The 16,186-nt window shown below is 40.1% G+C and overlaps 1 protein-coding gene and 1 long non-coding RNA gene across 3 annotated transcripts in view; one reads left to right on the top strand and one right to left on the bottom strand.

Annotated features, from left to right (window-relative positions):
* The window catches only part of LRP6 (LDL receptor related protein 6), a 129,294-nt gene extending 113,857 nt beyond the window's left edge, over positions 1–15,437 (top strand). For both annotated transcript variants that reach the window (XM_017832856.1, XM_017832857.1), the window contains 7 exons: positions 278–403; positions 1,761–1,997; positions 3,465–3,575; positions 5,164–5,394; positions 6,593–6,729; positions 7,853–7,950; positions 10,430–15,437. In XM_017832856.1, coding sequence (XP_017688345.1) covers positions 278–403; positions 1,761–1,997; positions 3,465–3,575; positions 5,164–5,394; positions 6,593–6,729; positions 7,853–7,950; positions 10,430–10,721 — 1,232 coding nt within the window. In that variant the 3' untranslated portion in view covers positions 10,722–15,437. The remainder of the gene's footprint in view (positions 1–277; positions 404–1,760; positions 1,998–3,464; positions 3,576–5,163; positions 5,395–6,592; positions 6,730–7,852; positions 7,951–10,429) is intronic.
* On the bottom strand, positions 358–8,288 carry LOC108506163. Its single transcript, XR_001877700.1, has 3 exons — positions 8,276–8,288; positions 2,364–2,433; positions 358–573 (listed from the first exon to the last, which is right to left on the bottom strand). It is a non-coding gene; the product is annotated as an uncharacterized LOC108506163 (long non-coding RNA).
* Positions 15,438–16,186: the final 749 nt, after the last annotated feature.

Genomic DNA, 16,186 nt, shown 5'->3' with positions numbered 1-16,186 from the left:
CCTCACACAAGAAGCAAAATGCTTTGAGTACCGTTTTAGTAGATGCCATGGCACAATTCTTACAGTGGTTTCAGATCATGGACAGTTACCAATGTGCGTTATAATTACTGATGTAAAGGGAAAAATACAACTCTTTCAGGGATTTTTTAGTAATGCTCTCCCCAGGGGGAAGGAAGTAATGAAGGGAGACCAATGGGCCCAGAGAAATCACTGAAAGGTTATAAAAGAAGTGGAGATTCCTTGTCAGTCCCCGTCTTTCTTATTTTTAAAATCACAGGACAACATCCTTGTTCTCAAGACAATGGTGGCTGCTCACACATTTGCATTGTGAAGGGCGATGGCACCACACGCTGTTCTTGCCCAGTCCACCTTGTTCTGCTGCAGGATGAGCTGTCCTGTGGAGGTAAGTCTTTCCCATGCTCCCTGTCACTGAGCTGTCACCTTTAAGGTTGTGGGGTGTCTCCATCTTCAGGGCTGGCTTCTGAGCAAAAAGAACATGGCAGCGCACCAGGTGCCGTTACGCAGTTTTACACATTTCCTCTTTCCCACCCCGTTCAGCTAAATCTGGAAGTACTGAGAAGGAGTAAGGGAAAAGGAAAAAAATCACTGACTGTTGAATAAGGATTTTTGTTCACCCTTTCTACTTAAGACCACTAAATTATTTCGACTTCATTTTTTAATTGTATGATTTTTTTATCACTTTTTTCTATCACTCCATATGTTCTCCTTTTTCAAATAGGGGTAGAGTCTCACATTTTGGCATATTGCACTGTCTGTGCCATTTTATTCTTCTCTGTTGTCCTTTTCAAGCTCACCCTGCGTGTGTCTTTCTGAACTTCAGTGCCAGAAGGGCAAGTTGCCTCCTCCATGGTGATACAGTCACTATAACCCACACCCTGGTGTCTCCAGGGGTGGGGTTGAAATGGAGGAGAGACACTTAAGTGCTTGGATCTCTTTGTGCCACTGTAGTGAATGGATTTATTATGCAATCTTCTCGCCATCGAGGCGGCATGTGGTCTCACAATGGAATAAGAGCTAACATAATCCAGATATTTTCTCAGAGCAAGTTTAATACCAGGCCAAAAAGCAGAGGGAGGAAATGGGGATTAAAAAAAGAGGAAAAAATCCCACACTTACTTACTGCATGAGATTAACAGTTAATGTAGTAAATATTAAATAACAGCTAACAGATGTGTTGAGGTAGTGGAACTTGACTAGATGGAGCAGTTTTTTGTTTTAAAAGAATTTTGACTGAACAGAACTGGCAAGGGCACATAACTAGACATTGAGTCTAGTACAGTGCATCCATGTACAGCACATTACATCCTTATAACATTTTCTATACAAGGACTGTCAAACATTTAAAAAGAGAGTAAGCCATCAGCTGTGTATATAGTGGTGTTGCAGGAAAGGAGGAGTAGAAAAGCGTGGTGACTTCAAATGGAGAGTTGAAGACCTACTAAGAGACGGGTGTAGGAGTCTTAAATGGGAAAGGAAGAAAATAATCATGTTTTATGGGCCTATTTCTCTGTTCCTCTTGTTCTTTGTCTGTCAAGCCCCCATTGATGTGAGCCTTCATCAGTCACATGGGGCTCAAGGTCTACACAAATGACTGTGGAGGCAGTGGGTGTGGAAGTTACCTTGTGACATGGCATGTTTATCAGCTGCTTTGATAAGTGAAAGCAGCTGAGCTCTTCACCTGCATGAGCTGTTTGTTCACCTGGATTTTTAATTTTTGTTTGTTTGCTTGATTTTTTAAGAACCACCAACATGCTCCCCTCAGCAATTCACCTGTTTCACAGGTGAGATTGACTGCATCCCGGTGGCCTGGCGCTGTGATGGTTTCACTGAATGTGAAGACCACAGTGATGAAAAGAACTGCCCAGTGTGCTCAGATACCCAGTTCCAGTGTGAAAGTGGACAGTGCATAGACAGTGCCCTCCGGTGCAATGGAGAAGCAAATTGTCAGGACAACTCAGATGAGAAGAACTGTGAAGGTACAGAGGATATTTTGAAGTGTGGTGAAAACAGAGCTGTCATAGGGACACTACGATAAATACCGGTGTTATTACTGAGTAGGATTTGGAAGGATCCAAGGTTCTGCTAGTTTTTAAACTGGTCTATTCAATGGAAATTATTTTGTAACTCTATACTTTTGTTTCTCTACCTGTGAAGTGGAAATTAAGACTGATCTCCATCACAGTGGTCTAAACACTGTAAAAAGTACTATTAAAAATGGTATGATTTTAAGCTCTAAAAACCTGGTATCTGTGAGTGAACTACCAAGTGGAGCAATTCCTTGTCACTGCTTTTTGTGTACCTTGTACCAAGTAAAGGTTGTGGGATTGTTTATTTTACAATACCTGAACAAAATGAGTTTTTCTGAGTAAGCAGTAGTGAGAGACAGATGAGATTTCTGGAGACCTCTTCTTCCTGTAGAGCACAGCAAAAGATAGTATTTAAGCCATCATTACAGAGGGAAGCACTGTTGCTAGTACAATGAGAATTAGGTTCTTTTAATTTTGGAAAGGACAGGTTTTGCTGATGGAAAAGATGTGCTTCAGCTCAAACAAAAACATACAGACTGATGCAGAAATGGCTGTGTGATGAAAGGTGATTGTTAGCCAGTTGAGATGCAAGTTAGCTTCCCAGTTGTCACTCAACAACTGGAGATGTCAGACTGGGGGCTGTTTATTACCTTCAAAGCGGCCCATTCAGACTATTCACATTGATTACAAATAAGTTTTTAATTCAACTGAAGATGGAAAATATTTCTGGATTTATGAGAAACAGGAGGCAGGAATATGTGTAAACAGCAGTGACCAGCACCTTGCCTGCAGCACCTTTTTTCCCAAAGTGGTAGTTTATTTTTTGAGTGTAGTGACAAAGCTTCAGTTTTATATTATGTCTTTCGTTTCAGTTTAAAAACATAATGACAAGTAAAATATATTGTCTCATGGTCAAGGAGCTCTCTGGTTTACAGGAAGAGCACAAGGACAATGAGAAACCACATTTATCTTTCTTAAACAATTTTATCATCATGGTTTGGCAGATTTATTTTTAATAACTTAATTCTTCTCTCTTATATTACAGTAAATGCTTAGATTTGGTGATTCTTATAGTAAATAACTGTGTCCTGGGATAAGTGCCTATCTTCTCAATGGCCTTCTGCTTCTGAGTTATTTTAGATGAGGTATCTTTATCTTGTAGTGTTCTTACTGTAAGCAGGCAGTAAGGATCAGGTAACCCAGTGTGCACTATCCTCAACAAAACACTGAATCACTTTTGCATGGTTCACATGAGGGACTTTTAGTGTCATTGGCTACTTTCAGAAATTAGGATTGCAGCACTCTAGGCTCTCTCAAGATACTCCTGACTGTACACTTTGGTGTCTTTGTTTCTTAATTTTGAAGAGGAGAAGCCTTTGACACTGACGCTTGGTGTGTGGGTGGTTCTCTTCGCAGTGCTTTGTTTAACCGATCAGTTCCGCTGTGCCAGTGGGCAGTGCATTGGGAAAAGCAAGAAATGTGATCACAACCTGGACTGCAGTGACAGCTCAGATGAGCAAGGATGCTGTAAGTGTATTACCTGAGACTAGAAACTTGGTTACAGCATCAAAAATTTGTTTCTCATCTTCCCTACAAGTTAGATTTTATTCTGTCAACCAGACCGAATTAATTATTCCCAGAATTAATGTTCCTTTTCATAACTGCTGTCATGCAATTAATGCACAACATGGTGGAATAGAAATAAAAAAATTAATTTGTGTTCTGAACAAGTAGTTTCTGAGGCAGAGAAGGCTAGTTATTTTTCCACTCACCTTTTTAAACTTTTAAAAGAAATAAAAGGTTTGTTTTACTATAATGTGTTAGTATGCTGAGTTGGTGCAGTGTTAAAAAAAATCTATCACCCTGAGGCTTTTACATATAGCTGCTCTGCTTCATGGTTTTCTCATCCAGGGAGTTAATAGCAGGTGCTTTTAGAATTAGAGGAGTACTCTGTTTATAGAGTAAACCTTCTAAAATTTCCTTTTTATCTTGAAAAGATATAATTCTGAGCTTGATATATGATTTGTAACGTGATATCCACTAACTCGAAATCTCCGGGGCACTACAAGGATACCACTGCCTTTAAAATTCCAACTTAAAAGTTCATTTTCACTGTTGGTGCTTTAAAAGAAATTTTAAATAGGGACATCTCTTCTTGTGTTAGAGATCCATATATCACGGGTGACACACACGTAAGGTGAAAATGCAAAGCCAGATCTTGAGAAGGAATGATAGGAGATGTTCTGTCATGCTACCAAGTTACCAGTGACATTATCACAGACTTGTGTAGTTACCTTTACTATAGTTTATATGTTTTCCAGTTTTGTAATAGAAGATGGAAAATTGGCCTTTCCAGAATAAAATTGCAGTTGTCACCATCCCTCTTTCAGTATGATCAGAAGTCTGTTTACTTATCTCTGTAGACTGTGACAAGCTGGTTTAAGTGTGGGTTTGGTGTTCAGGGAGAAGAAAATGTGTTGAGGAAAAAACTTGCAGTAATATGTAAGATGTAAAACACTGACTAGAACAGGAAAATACTTTAGTCTGCTTTTCCTGTCAAATTCATGAAGCACAGGCGGGGAGTTGTCAAAAATGTCATTGCTTAGAACTGGTGTTGTAGGGAAAGCCACTCATTTTGACTGTTGAGTAATTGTTTTGGATACAGTTTCCTCATAAAATGGCACCTCTCAAGCTGATGCTCAGCTATAACTGAGGGTGGGTCAGATGTGTTGCAGGTTAGGTAGTTTAATAAATAGTATCAAGCCCAAAATTCATCACTACTGAACGATAGAGGTGATGCACCATAAGTGAGTGTTACACTGGTGAGAAAAGGGAATGTCAGTCTGTTACACTGAGGGATAACCTAGGTGCTTATGTGACATGAACAGGTGTGACATGATAAGTTCTCACTGTCTTAATGACAAGAAAAAGCATAACAGGAGTCCCCAGCACAGTGCCATCTGTGCTGGGGCCTGTTTGTTCCTCTCATATATTAATTTGAAAGTGGTTGTCTGCCTACAGAAAAGGAGGTCTTTATTTTTCCTGTGTGGAAAGATATAAGGAAAACTGATGTTGGTTTAAACTTTCGTAGTCTGATTTTCCTTTTCCCTCTTAGACACAACAGAGGAACCTGCGCCACAGCCCAACAACACGATCGGCTCCATCATTGGTGTGATCCTCACAGTTTTCGTGGTTGGGGCAATGTACTTCATCTGCCAGAGGGTACTGTGCCCACGCATGAAGGGAGATGGAGAAACAATGACCAATGATTATGTGGTGCATGGACCAGCCTCTGTACCTCTGGGTTATGTGCCTCACCCGAGCTCTTTGTCAGGGTCTCTTCCTGGTAAGTAAATGGTGTGATCCTTGTCCTGTTCTTTGGTACCACACAGCTGTGCGTATTCATACAGGAAATGTCTGTTCCAGATGCATAATTCTTGGAAGCTATTGGAAGCCAGGACTCTCAAGGCTTGTTGTCATCCTTCTTTATAATAATGAATTGCTACTTTACGTATGCTATTCACAAGCATTTAGGTACTTAGCAGAGCCACAAGCTCAAATAGATGCACATAATGTGGGAGTTTTCTTCTTCTGCTACTAAAGAATCCTCTTTATGGACCACTGTAGCATCAGCAAAGTGTCATGACAGTACAGGGTAAAGTTACGCAGTTATGTTCATGGGACTTTAAACATTATGTAATTATTCTAGATAGGTTTGTAGACTGAGTTTTTATGCTTGTGAAACTTCTTGCAGAGTCTATAATGACCAGCAGTAATTGTAGTCTCAGCTTACTTCATTTCATGATGAAGTTGTTAACACCAGTCCAAGCACACTTTACTCTGTTTAAGAAGTAAGACTCCATCACAGTGTTGCACTTCATTTAAATGCATTACTTCTGCATATATTAATTAAATATGTCCTGTAACTTGTGACTTCAGATCCGGCAGATTCCTGTCAGAACAGAAGCTCTGTGAGGCTGTTACAGGGTTAAAATAATGCATCAAATGACTTTGTGTAATAACCTGCATAAAGTCTCTTTGAGCAGAATTTTCCCCATCATTTCGAGCACCGTTTTCCACTTGGACTCTGTGTCAGTGTGCTTCAGTCACTAACGAAAGCTCACATAATGATGTTGAAATGAAAGAACAAGAAACCCTCTCTTCTCTTGCACAATTTCAGTTTCTCAGTTCAGGTGGTCAGTAAGTTTCATGGTTTATTCTGAGGCACAGAAATAGTGCCTGAATGCCTGTTCTCTCAAGTCTTTTCAAGCCATTCAAGTGCAAGAAATGTGTTTCTCTTCATACAGCTTTAGTATAGCCCAGTGCCAAGTCCTGCAGTTGAGTAGCTGATGCACAAAACCAACACGTTTATTCCATGACAGTCTTCATTTCTGTTGTCCACCAAGGAGCCCTGAAATTGTTTTTAATACCAAGATGATTAATTTTGGCTCTACAAATTGTGCTTATACAGCTGTTATCCTCTGGATTATTTTTTTAAGCTTCCTTTTCTCAACTGAATATTGACATACATTTTTGTTCTTCAGGTATGTCTCGAGGTAAATCTGTCATCAGCTCCCTAAGCATTATGGGAGGGAGCAGTGGACCGCCCTATGACAGGGCCCATGTTACTGGAGCCTCTTCCAGTAGTTCTTCAAGTACCAAAGGCACTTACTTTCCTCCAGTAAGTTATTCTATTATTTGTAGACCTTTAATAACTTTCAGAGAAGTAATGGTGTCTTCTGAGTCTAATTGATTGACAAATTAATGTTTTGGTTTAGGTTTCTAGCCTGATAAACTTGTTTCAATATCGGGTACATGTGATTTTGAAAGGGAAGGAAGATGAGATTGTCTTTTTCCAAAACAGTCTAGAAATTTTCTCTTAATTTAAAAAAGTTGTGAGAGAGCTCAGTGCCAGAAGAAAATGTTAGATTGAATGTCAGGGGAGATGAAAAAAATCCCTGTAAATATTAAGCAGCTCTGGCAGAGAGATCTCCTTTCATTATACTCTGCCACATGCCTCTGAAAGTAAAGCTATGATTGATTGTGTATAGACTTTCAAGGAATTAAAATGAAGTTTTATGTCATGTGTCTTACAAGTGACAGATAAATAAGTAAACAAATGTTTTGCAGCTCCACAACATCCCTCTAGTCACAAGTAGGTAGTATGCTGCTCCCCGTCCCTTCACTTCTAGCATCTGTGGTGGTTGTTTTAGATATTTTTATTAGGTTCACCGAGCCACTGTCAAGTGTTTAAGAGTTACATGCTTGGTCAGTGAAGGTTGAAATCTTCAACTGTCTGCTTTCAGTTCTGATAATCAACCGCTTGTGCTTTAAATCAGCTTTAAATTAATCCAAGTGCTGTGTTCAGTAAGAACATGCCTGTATAGGGAAAGAATCCTTGCCTTAGCTAGCATCCTGCAAGTATTATAAGCAGAGTATTGCTTGGGAACTACAGCTAGCAGAAGTAGATATCTGCCAGTTTGCCTGGGGCAGTGGTATTCCCTAGTGACAATCTAGTACTGAGCAGCTAGCTTCAACTTTACTTTTCAGCACTGCATATGTCAAAATAGCCACAGCAGTCAGCATTTTTTGAGAAGAGCTTAGTAGTAGCTAATAGGAATGGCAATAAATGGCATTTTGAGTGTCTGTTGAAGAACTGGGGAATAAACAAATGAAAAATCACGTTTGTTGGGAGGGGCTATGCATGCAGTTCTTTATTTAAGGTTCCTATAATACAGTACTAAAAAGAAAGAGTTTACTTTGTATCTTTTTAACTGTGGCTTTTTTCCTTTTTTACTCCTTAGATTTTGAACCCACCACCATCACCAGCTACCGAACGTTCACACTATACCATGGAATTCGGTTATTCTTCAAACAGCCCATCCACTCATAGATCCTACAGGTAATTACTATAACAATAGCTTCGGTCAGGATCAAAGAGTTAGTGTAGAAAATGCAGAATAAAGACAGCCTCTGCTCCATAAGAATTGCAGTCAAAGGCCCTAATTCTGCAAGCACTAAACTAGTGCTTAGATGGGTTCACATGTATCAGGTTACTGATGCGTGTGTACAAGTGCAGCAGTTTGAGGTAAGTCATACACTAAGTGGTTTTGGTGATACATCTCTTGGGTATATTGATTTAGGGGGATTGACAGCACTCATCACAAAACTAGCTAAACGCCAAAAGAAACACAGTACCGTAATAACTTTGAGCCAAAAATACTTACCCTGGAGTGAACCCAGCCCTTTTTTAGGCTTCTGTCAAAAATAACTTGTTACATAATTATCAGAAATTATAAGCAAACACCCTGTGGAGAAAAAGTTCACAATATAAAGGAGGTCAGAAGTAACATTTAATATTGTGGTCTAGATAAACCACAGAATTTCTAGTTTGACATATTAAGGGTTAATATCTGGAAAAAGTTGCCAACCTTTTGCTTATTTTCTCTGACTAGTATTTATGGGCATATATGCTTTGTCTCTGTTTACTTGAATGTGTCTTTCTCACCTTTCCTTTAAGAATGCTGGAGTTATTTATCATTTTATAGCAAGTTAGAGGAACAAAAATAGAGGAACAGACCTGTACTACCCAAGGGTGTAAATGTTCCCCTCCCAAGTCACCAGCAGATCTGGTCAATGAGAAGAGAGTGCTGTATTTGTCTGTTGAAAGATGTGCCTCCCTAACACAGCGCCTTTGGGGTTTTTTGGATAATGAGGTCTCTGGGGCTAAACAGACATCCCTTCTCCATTAGCAGAAAATATGGCCTCTGTTGTGCAGAAGGTCAGACCAGATGTTTATAATGATCCCTTGCAGCCATATAAAAAAATCTTCTAAAATTATAAGTAATTTTCTAATGAAAGAAACCTAAATTCTGGTACCAGCATGAGTCTTGCTGATCAGTGGTTAGCTGATGTGCCTTTTAGTACGATAAAATGGTATTAGGGGTGTAGCATAAGGTTCAATGTTTTCCAAATGCTCCACTGCCCAAAACTAAACATTGATCTTGCTGCTTCTGATCTGACTTCTTTCCTAATATTCTGACTTGACTATAGAGGAGCTGCATCCCCAACTGACTGTGATACTGGGAGTTGTAGCTACCATGCACTTCCCTTTCTAATTTGTTTCCTTGGAACTATATTGGGCTCATTTTAAAAGATGTTTTGCGGTAGCAGCCTTTGAGAATTTCATCCCAGTTACTGCTCTAAGGAGTGATTCTCCTGACTGCTATGAATGTGCCAGGTAATTTTCAGTTTCCTTGTCTGGGCTTAGAAGTTTGTATCCAGCAATTGCATAATACAAACAGAATATCTTCTCCATGTAATTGCAACACACATGGACATGCACATTCGTACCCTTCCTGCCCCACTGTCTCAGGAGCAATTTTTTCTACCTCAATTAAGTCCTTAGGGAATGTGTTGTCTGTAGATAATTAATAATTAGCATCACTTTCACTGGTTGCTGTAATTTGACTGACACTGTAACGTGTGTGGTTGAAGGTGGGCCCTTCTGCAGGGAAGTCAGTGAGAGCGAGAGGAGCGTGATGCTGTGTATGGCTGCAGAGGGGTTCACCTGCTTGCTGTTTCCACTTTGGCTTATTACCCCTGTTACGACCCACCCCAGAAAAAAGGGGGGGTAACCCAGGTTCTTATCAATAATTCCTTTGGGGTGGATTAGAGTGAAACGAAACTGAATAATTGGTGTTTGAAAACATACATATGTAGGGTTTATTTTAAACGCATATAGGTAGGGTTCGTTTTAACAATTTTGTTTGAACAGATATGTTAGCATTTTGGCTGTTGTCATCTATATTATCTATCATAGGGGTAACCCCTGGGGGGAAAATGCATAAGGGAGAGAAAGGAAAGACAAGATAAGGGTAAAGGAGAGTAAGGGAAAGAAAAGCTGAGAGTTGAAAGATGTGTATAGTCACCGCCCACGGGGTCCAGCGATGACACTTGGTAGTTGCAGCTTCCATGTCTGTCAGTTGAAGTGGTGGCCTTGATCTGTTGGGGGTGAAGGAGGGAAGCCCCCACACTCAAAGAAGTCGTGAGTTTCTATATCCATGGTTAGTGTCACAGGCCATTCCACGAGCCTCCAACATCTTCTGAGTCTGTGCTGAGTTTCTGTGAGGGGTCTGGCAAAAGGATTTTTCCCGCCCTTCAAGACTGAGGGAGGAAGGGGGGATGGGCTTTGATGGGCCATCAGAGGTATAATGCAAAAGTCCTGCAGAAGCCTGCAAAAGTCCCTTGGCAATCCTAGAATGCATAAATCATTAACCGTTTCAGTCTCTGACACCCCCCAGCTTGTTCACGGGCGCATCGCCAAAAGTCTTTCTATACGCTGACCCTTTTTTTTTCCCCCATCGATCTTCCCACTGCAGCTACAGGCCTTACAGCTACCGGCATTTTGCACCTCCCACGACGCCCTGCAGCACAGACGTCTGTGACAGTGACTATGCCCCCAGCCGCAGGGTCACGGCAGCCACGGGCAAGGGCTACACCAGTGACTTGAACTATGACTCAGAGCCGGTCCCTCCACCGCCCACCCCCCGCAGCCAGTACTTGTCGGCGGAGGAGAACTACGAGAGCTGCCCGCCTTCCCCCTACACGGAGCGCAGCTACTCCCACCACCTCTACCCACCGCCACCGTCCCCCTGCACGGACTCCTCATGAGGGGGAGCCCCCCCACCCCATTATCTGCCTCCGCTGTGAAAGTGTAAATACAAAATATTCTACTGGGGAGGGGGGGAGGGAGCTCTCGGAAAAGGAATGAGGTAGGACAGTGTACAGTTAAAATGTTACTAGATGGGGTGGGGAAATACTGAAGATATTTGTACAGAAGAATTAAAAAAAAAAGGATATTTATATATTTTCTTAAACAGCAACTGCTGCTTGTGCTATAAGAAGAAAAAATTTTGTGTAAAAGAACCCAGACGTTTGTACAAAAAGTTTTTATTTTTGCAAATGGAACACAAAAACATGCCTTAATCCAGTGAAGTGACTGAGCAAGTAAGGATATGGAAGGACTGGGATATGTTACTTGTCCAGAGAGGTAATATGTGGGGTTTGTCAATACCAAAAATGTTTAAAATAATTAATAATAAAGAAGTCCATCTCAGAGCAGCATACCATAGATACTTGGAAGTAGCCAAATATCCTCTATGTTAACTACAGAGGGCCAACAACTAAAGATAAACTTGAAAATGCAGTCAGGACAGATACTAACCTTGCACAAAGGGCTTTGTTTTCTACAGGAATACAACAATTGTAGCAGTGAATCCAGAAAAATCACACACTTTTTTAAATGAATACACCTCTGATTTTCCTTAATGCAATTAACCAACTAGATAATTTAGCATTTAGAGCTCTCTTCTTGCTTCTGGAATTTTCAATTATTTTTGGGGGGTTTATTTTAAAATTCGTTTTTTTAATCCCGATTAGGTTTTCTTATCTCTGCTGCATCCTTTCTTCCTGCCTGTGTCACTTTAAATCATGATATTCTTATTTAAAGTACTGCTAGAAGTGGGCTGCTGTAAATTCTGTTTTTTCTCCTAATTAGCCTTGTCATGCAGTGATTATCATGCTATACATTACGTTCTTCATTTTGACAGCATGATAGGATTCTGTTTTGTACCAGGTCAGTATGATTTTCACATAATTGACAAGGGTAATATGCATATACCTGAGTGATTTTTAGTCCCTTAAAAAGGAAAACCTTATCTTGACCTAGTGCCCACAAAATGTCAAATATTTTTATACCACATATAATACAGACAACATATTTATAACTATAAATTTAACCATGGATTGTTAGTTTTACTGTAAATGAATAATATATCCTTGCAGTACTTTCAGTGTGTATTGATATCACAGTATACAAATCATATATGAATAAATATATATATTATTTTTTCCTACTAAGGAAGCATTTAACTTTCAGTGGACCAACTGTCCATAAAAAAAATAGATGTTTTGATCATTGGAAGGGGTTCCCCTGCTGTATTAACTGCTCATGTTCTCTTTGTGTTAGGTAAAGCCAGTTTCTCTCAGTATGATTTTGATGTACCTTTTGACATACCTCCTCTTTTGTGTGGCATGAGTTTAATACTTTAGTATTAACCGCTGTGAATGTCAAATTTCAAGATATTCTTAACAAAACTATTTTAGTATATTATCATATTTAGCCCCTTCTCCCATCAGCCTCACCGTGGTGATTTTGACAGGGAGATTATTTAATCAAGTGAAAACATTATTTGTATCAGTTAAGGGGCAACCTAGAATGTTATTAACTTCTCTTGGACTCCAGTGCAGTGCTCTGCTTTGACTGTATCGGAGCTCACAGTATACCTGACCTTAGATGGCATTATGCATTTGCACCTTCCGTTGACATCAAATTCACCAAAGGTGCTCAATGCCTTTAAGGACTGGCCCTCTGAGTCTTCTCTCTCAAAAGAAGGTTCTGAGGAGTTTCTGCCTCCTCGCCTTTGGGCATGCTATGGGGATTTCAACTTTCCAGAGGTGCCATTTGGGTTTTGTTGTTCTCTGTTGTTTGTTTCCCAGCCAGTTTCAACTAAAAGAGAAATAATCTGAAAGTATGGCATGGGCTTTAATTCATGCTGTTGACAAAATTAGTGCTAAGTTATTCTTGCTAGCTGCCACTCATCTGGAGTACTGGATCCTCATTTGGTTTCCGCTCCAAGGAAAACTGTGTCATTGGGATTCCATCTGTAATAAAGGGTCTTTCCTAGTAATCCAAGATACCTGAAGAAACTTTAAAAAGCCTTGGTGATCTCCAAGCTGTTGATCTCTGAATCTGGCATACTAAGGGTTTTTTTGCCCAGCTTCATTCTAGGTATCTAGGAATCATGGTAGCTGTTCTTCTGGCTCTTCCTTGCTAGTGAAGAAGCTTGCTTGTGTTCTCCAGCAGGATGGATGTTGAGAAGGGTGTTGTGAACTTAAGGGAACTCGAAACCATGTATATGAAGGGGGGAGGGCGACTGTGTCAGGGCAGGGGGTGTTGAGGCTGGCACGCCAATGAGAATTAGAATTTCTCTGTTGTTTACACTTTTTCATGTGCAGCATTCCGTGGGGTTCATATGTGGGAACTTGCACTAATGAACTCAGAAGAATATTGTGTTGTTGTATCTCAGTCCCAGTGCTTGTACTGCAATGGCAATGGTCTCTTCTTGCAAAATACTTTTTTCAGTGTGCCAATTTCTGTTTGAAAAACTCCAGGATGGTTGAGCTTAAGGAGTGGTATTCTCTTTCTGGTGCAGTTGGACTACCTTGCTAAAGCTTCCTCTTGGAAGCAACTTACTGCAGGTAAATTTGTAAGTGTGTTAATTATAGCGAGGTTCTTCAGAAGAACGACATTCTCTGCGTATGGATCGTGCTGCCTTCCTTCTGTGCTAGTTTATGTCCACACACAACCCAGCTGAAGTCAATGGGGTGGACACGTAGGATTTGATCATCTTTCTGATACATACGTTTCAGTTTGTGCACACTGCGTGTGGCTTCCATGAGTATAAGTTCATGTAACCTGTGCACATACATTAAATGAAATATTTACAGTAATGACAAATATGTAAACGAGCCAGTTGATATCAAAGGATTCATTTTGCTGTGAATTGAAACTTAACAACTATATTGTAAATTCCAGATTACTGCCGTAACATTTCCCTCTCAATGTGCATGTACAAGTGTATGTATGCAGGTACACGTATCCTTGATAATCTGGATTTACCCAAAGCTAATAATTTTCTTTTGTGCATGCACATTGGCAGATTCAGCCTCCCTGCCTTTCAGAGTGCTAGTGCTGAATGCTGTTCGGCTGTGTCTCCCCTACACTGGACTTCTTTTGGCCAGATTGTATGACAGACACAGAATACCTGTTAACTTTAAACCTGAACACTAAATGCTCTGACAGACCAGACAGGAGAGGAAGCACATTTTTTATACTGTTCCCCCACTTTTGGAGTCCATTTTGCAGATGAGTGAAGGTACATGAAAAACAATCTGTAATTATGAAGGAAATTGCACCCCATCTGCTTGAACACAGCAGGTGCTTCAGTCAACAGCAAGTGAAGGTACATGTGGAAAATCCCTGTTATTCCTATTTATTACACTAATGGGCTTTGATGGTGTTCTGGTCTCCAGTTCTGCATTGCTTCTCTAGTTATTATAGCCCATTCTCTAGAAATGGCTTGATTGGCCAGTCTTAAACACAGATTAACTTGTTTTGCTTTAAGGTAGTTAAACTTGTACTAAGATGAAGAAAAGGCCACTGTCTTGACTATTGAGTTATTTCCAATTCCTTATTGCTTGGCAAATCTCATATTAATTGATTACCACCATTCTGAGGGGAACTGCTTGAACTACAGAATTCCCTGGTCACACATGCTGTTGAATCGGATGACTTATTCAAAATATCTCCTAATAAGTAATCAATCTTTTTTTTTTCTGACCTTTTTGCCTTGAGCATGTTTGTCACACAATATTGTTACTGACAGAATTTGCTTTTGAACATGTACTGTGTGTGTAGCAGATTACTTTTTAGATCTAAAACAGAAAAATAATTGTTTAAGTGCAAAAATAATGTGAGCATTTTTATTCAGAAATTGCTTTCTTAGCAATGAGACTTTTTTAGTTGCATTTTGATGGTGTTATTGCTTGGAAATTACCCTTTAACTTAATTGGCAGGTGACAGATACACCTTGAAAATAAGTTAGGAATGAACTAATAGCTTGAAAATGGCTGCAAAACAGTCAATTTCTTTCTAAAAGAAGTTAAAATACACTAGTCACTCAAAATTTTTTGTTTTCCATCTTTAAAAAGGGCAGCAATGATGCCAGCATAACATTTATATGGGCTGGGTGATTCGCTTCAAAACCGTGCAGGGCAGGGTAAGTAAACTGTCCATACTTTATTCAGGACAGAGATTGTCTTAGTAGTGGGCAGGGTGATTGTTATGGTGAAACTCTTAGCTGAGCAGTCTTCTTCCCCTCTTTTAAATGAACAAGGAGCAGCTTTGAAGTCCTGATTAAAATGGCTGTAGCCTTAAGCCATGCAGTTAAAAGTCAGCAAGGGAAAATGAAAGTGTTTTTTTTTTTTTTGTGAAGAGGATACCACCAGGCTTAAGCTGAACTAGCCTTGTTTGCAAGTGAAGGATCTGGTGCTGCTTTTAGATTTTAAATCTTTGTTTTGTTTTTGGTTTGCTTTGTTTGTTCTGTTGTGTAAGCTTTAATCACTGTTTGTCATTGTCTTAAAGCCAGCTGGTGTCTCTTGTTCATCAGCTTTGGTACGGTGGTGCTTTGCAAGGATGTATTTATATTATAATGGCCAACATTTGGTCAGCCCTATTCACTCACTCACTTTTTTTTTTTTTGTAAAATAAAGTGCTTTACTTATACGGTGTATATAAACCTTGTACAAAAATCCTTTCCAATTATTACTATAAACCAAGTTGTAACAAATGAAATGTTGATTTTTATAATAAAACTGAGTGAAAAAGAAGTACTCTTCATTTTATTTCAGCATCTGGAAGACAGATAATTAAAGGTACAAGTCCCTGTGTCTCTTTGTTCTCCATGAAAGTCAGAATGTGCTTAGTTTTCTGATGTTGTAGGAAGGCTCTGCAAACATGCATTTGCAGTGCACCAAGTCCTGTGTTTTCTGCACACTGTCTGTGCTAGGAATGAAAGAATCATTACAGGGCCTGACTCCTGTGGGGCCGGATAAGATCAATTAAGAAGGGACCGGAGGAAATTATTTAAGAGAGGCTTCTCCTGCCATCCCACCTGCACCCTCAGTACTTTAGCAGGGAGAGGAAAACAGGATACATAAACCCCCCTGTTTTTTCCCCCCTCCCTCCCTTGGTACAGGATGAGAGTGGGGAAGAAGAGGCATCTTGAAGTAGCTGAGAGCATTCCCTTGCACTCACACACATAGGAAAAAAATTATGGGAATAAAGAAGTGAAAGCCATTGGCTGCAGAGTTGACCAGGTCCAGCACTGAATAAGGCCTTCAGAGGCTGTGCCCAGTGTGAGCTGATTGCTAATTTTGTGACTTTGGAGTTATGCTTGGCTTTCCCCTCCCTCTGTTTGATCTTTAATGGGCGGGGGGGGGGGGGGGGGGGGGGG

This window comes from Lepidothrix coronata, unplaced genomic scaffold (genome assembly GCF_001604755.1).
Source record: "Lepidothrix coronata isolate B3197 unplaced genomic scaffold, Lepidothrix_coronata-1.0 Scaffold208, whole genome shotgun sequence".
NCBI lineage: Eukaryota > Metazoa > Chordata > Aves > Passeriformes > Pipridae > Lepidothrix > Lepidothrix coronata.
Note: the sequence above shows the minus strand (reverse complement) of the source record. Positions and strands in the feature narration are given on the sequence as shown.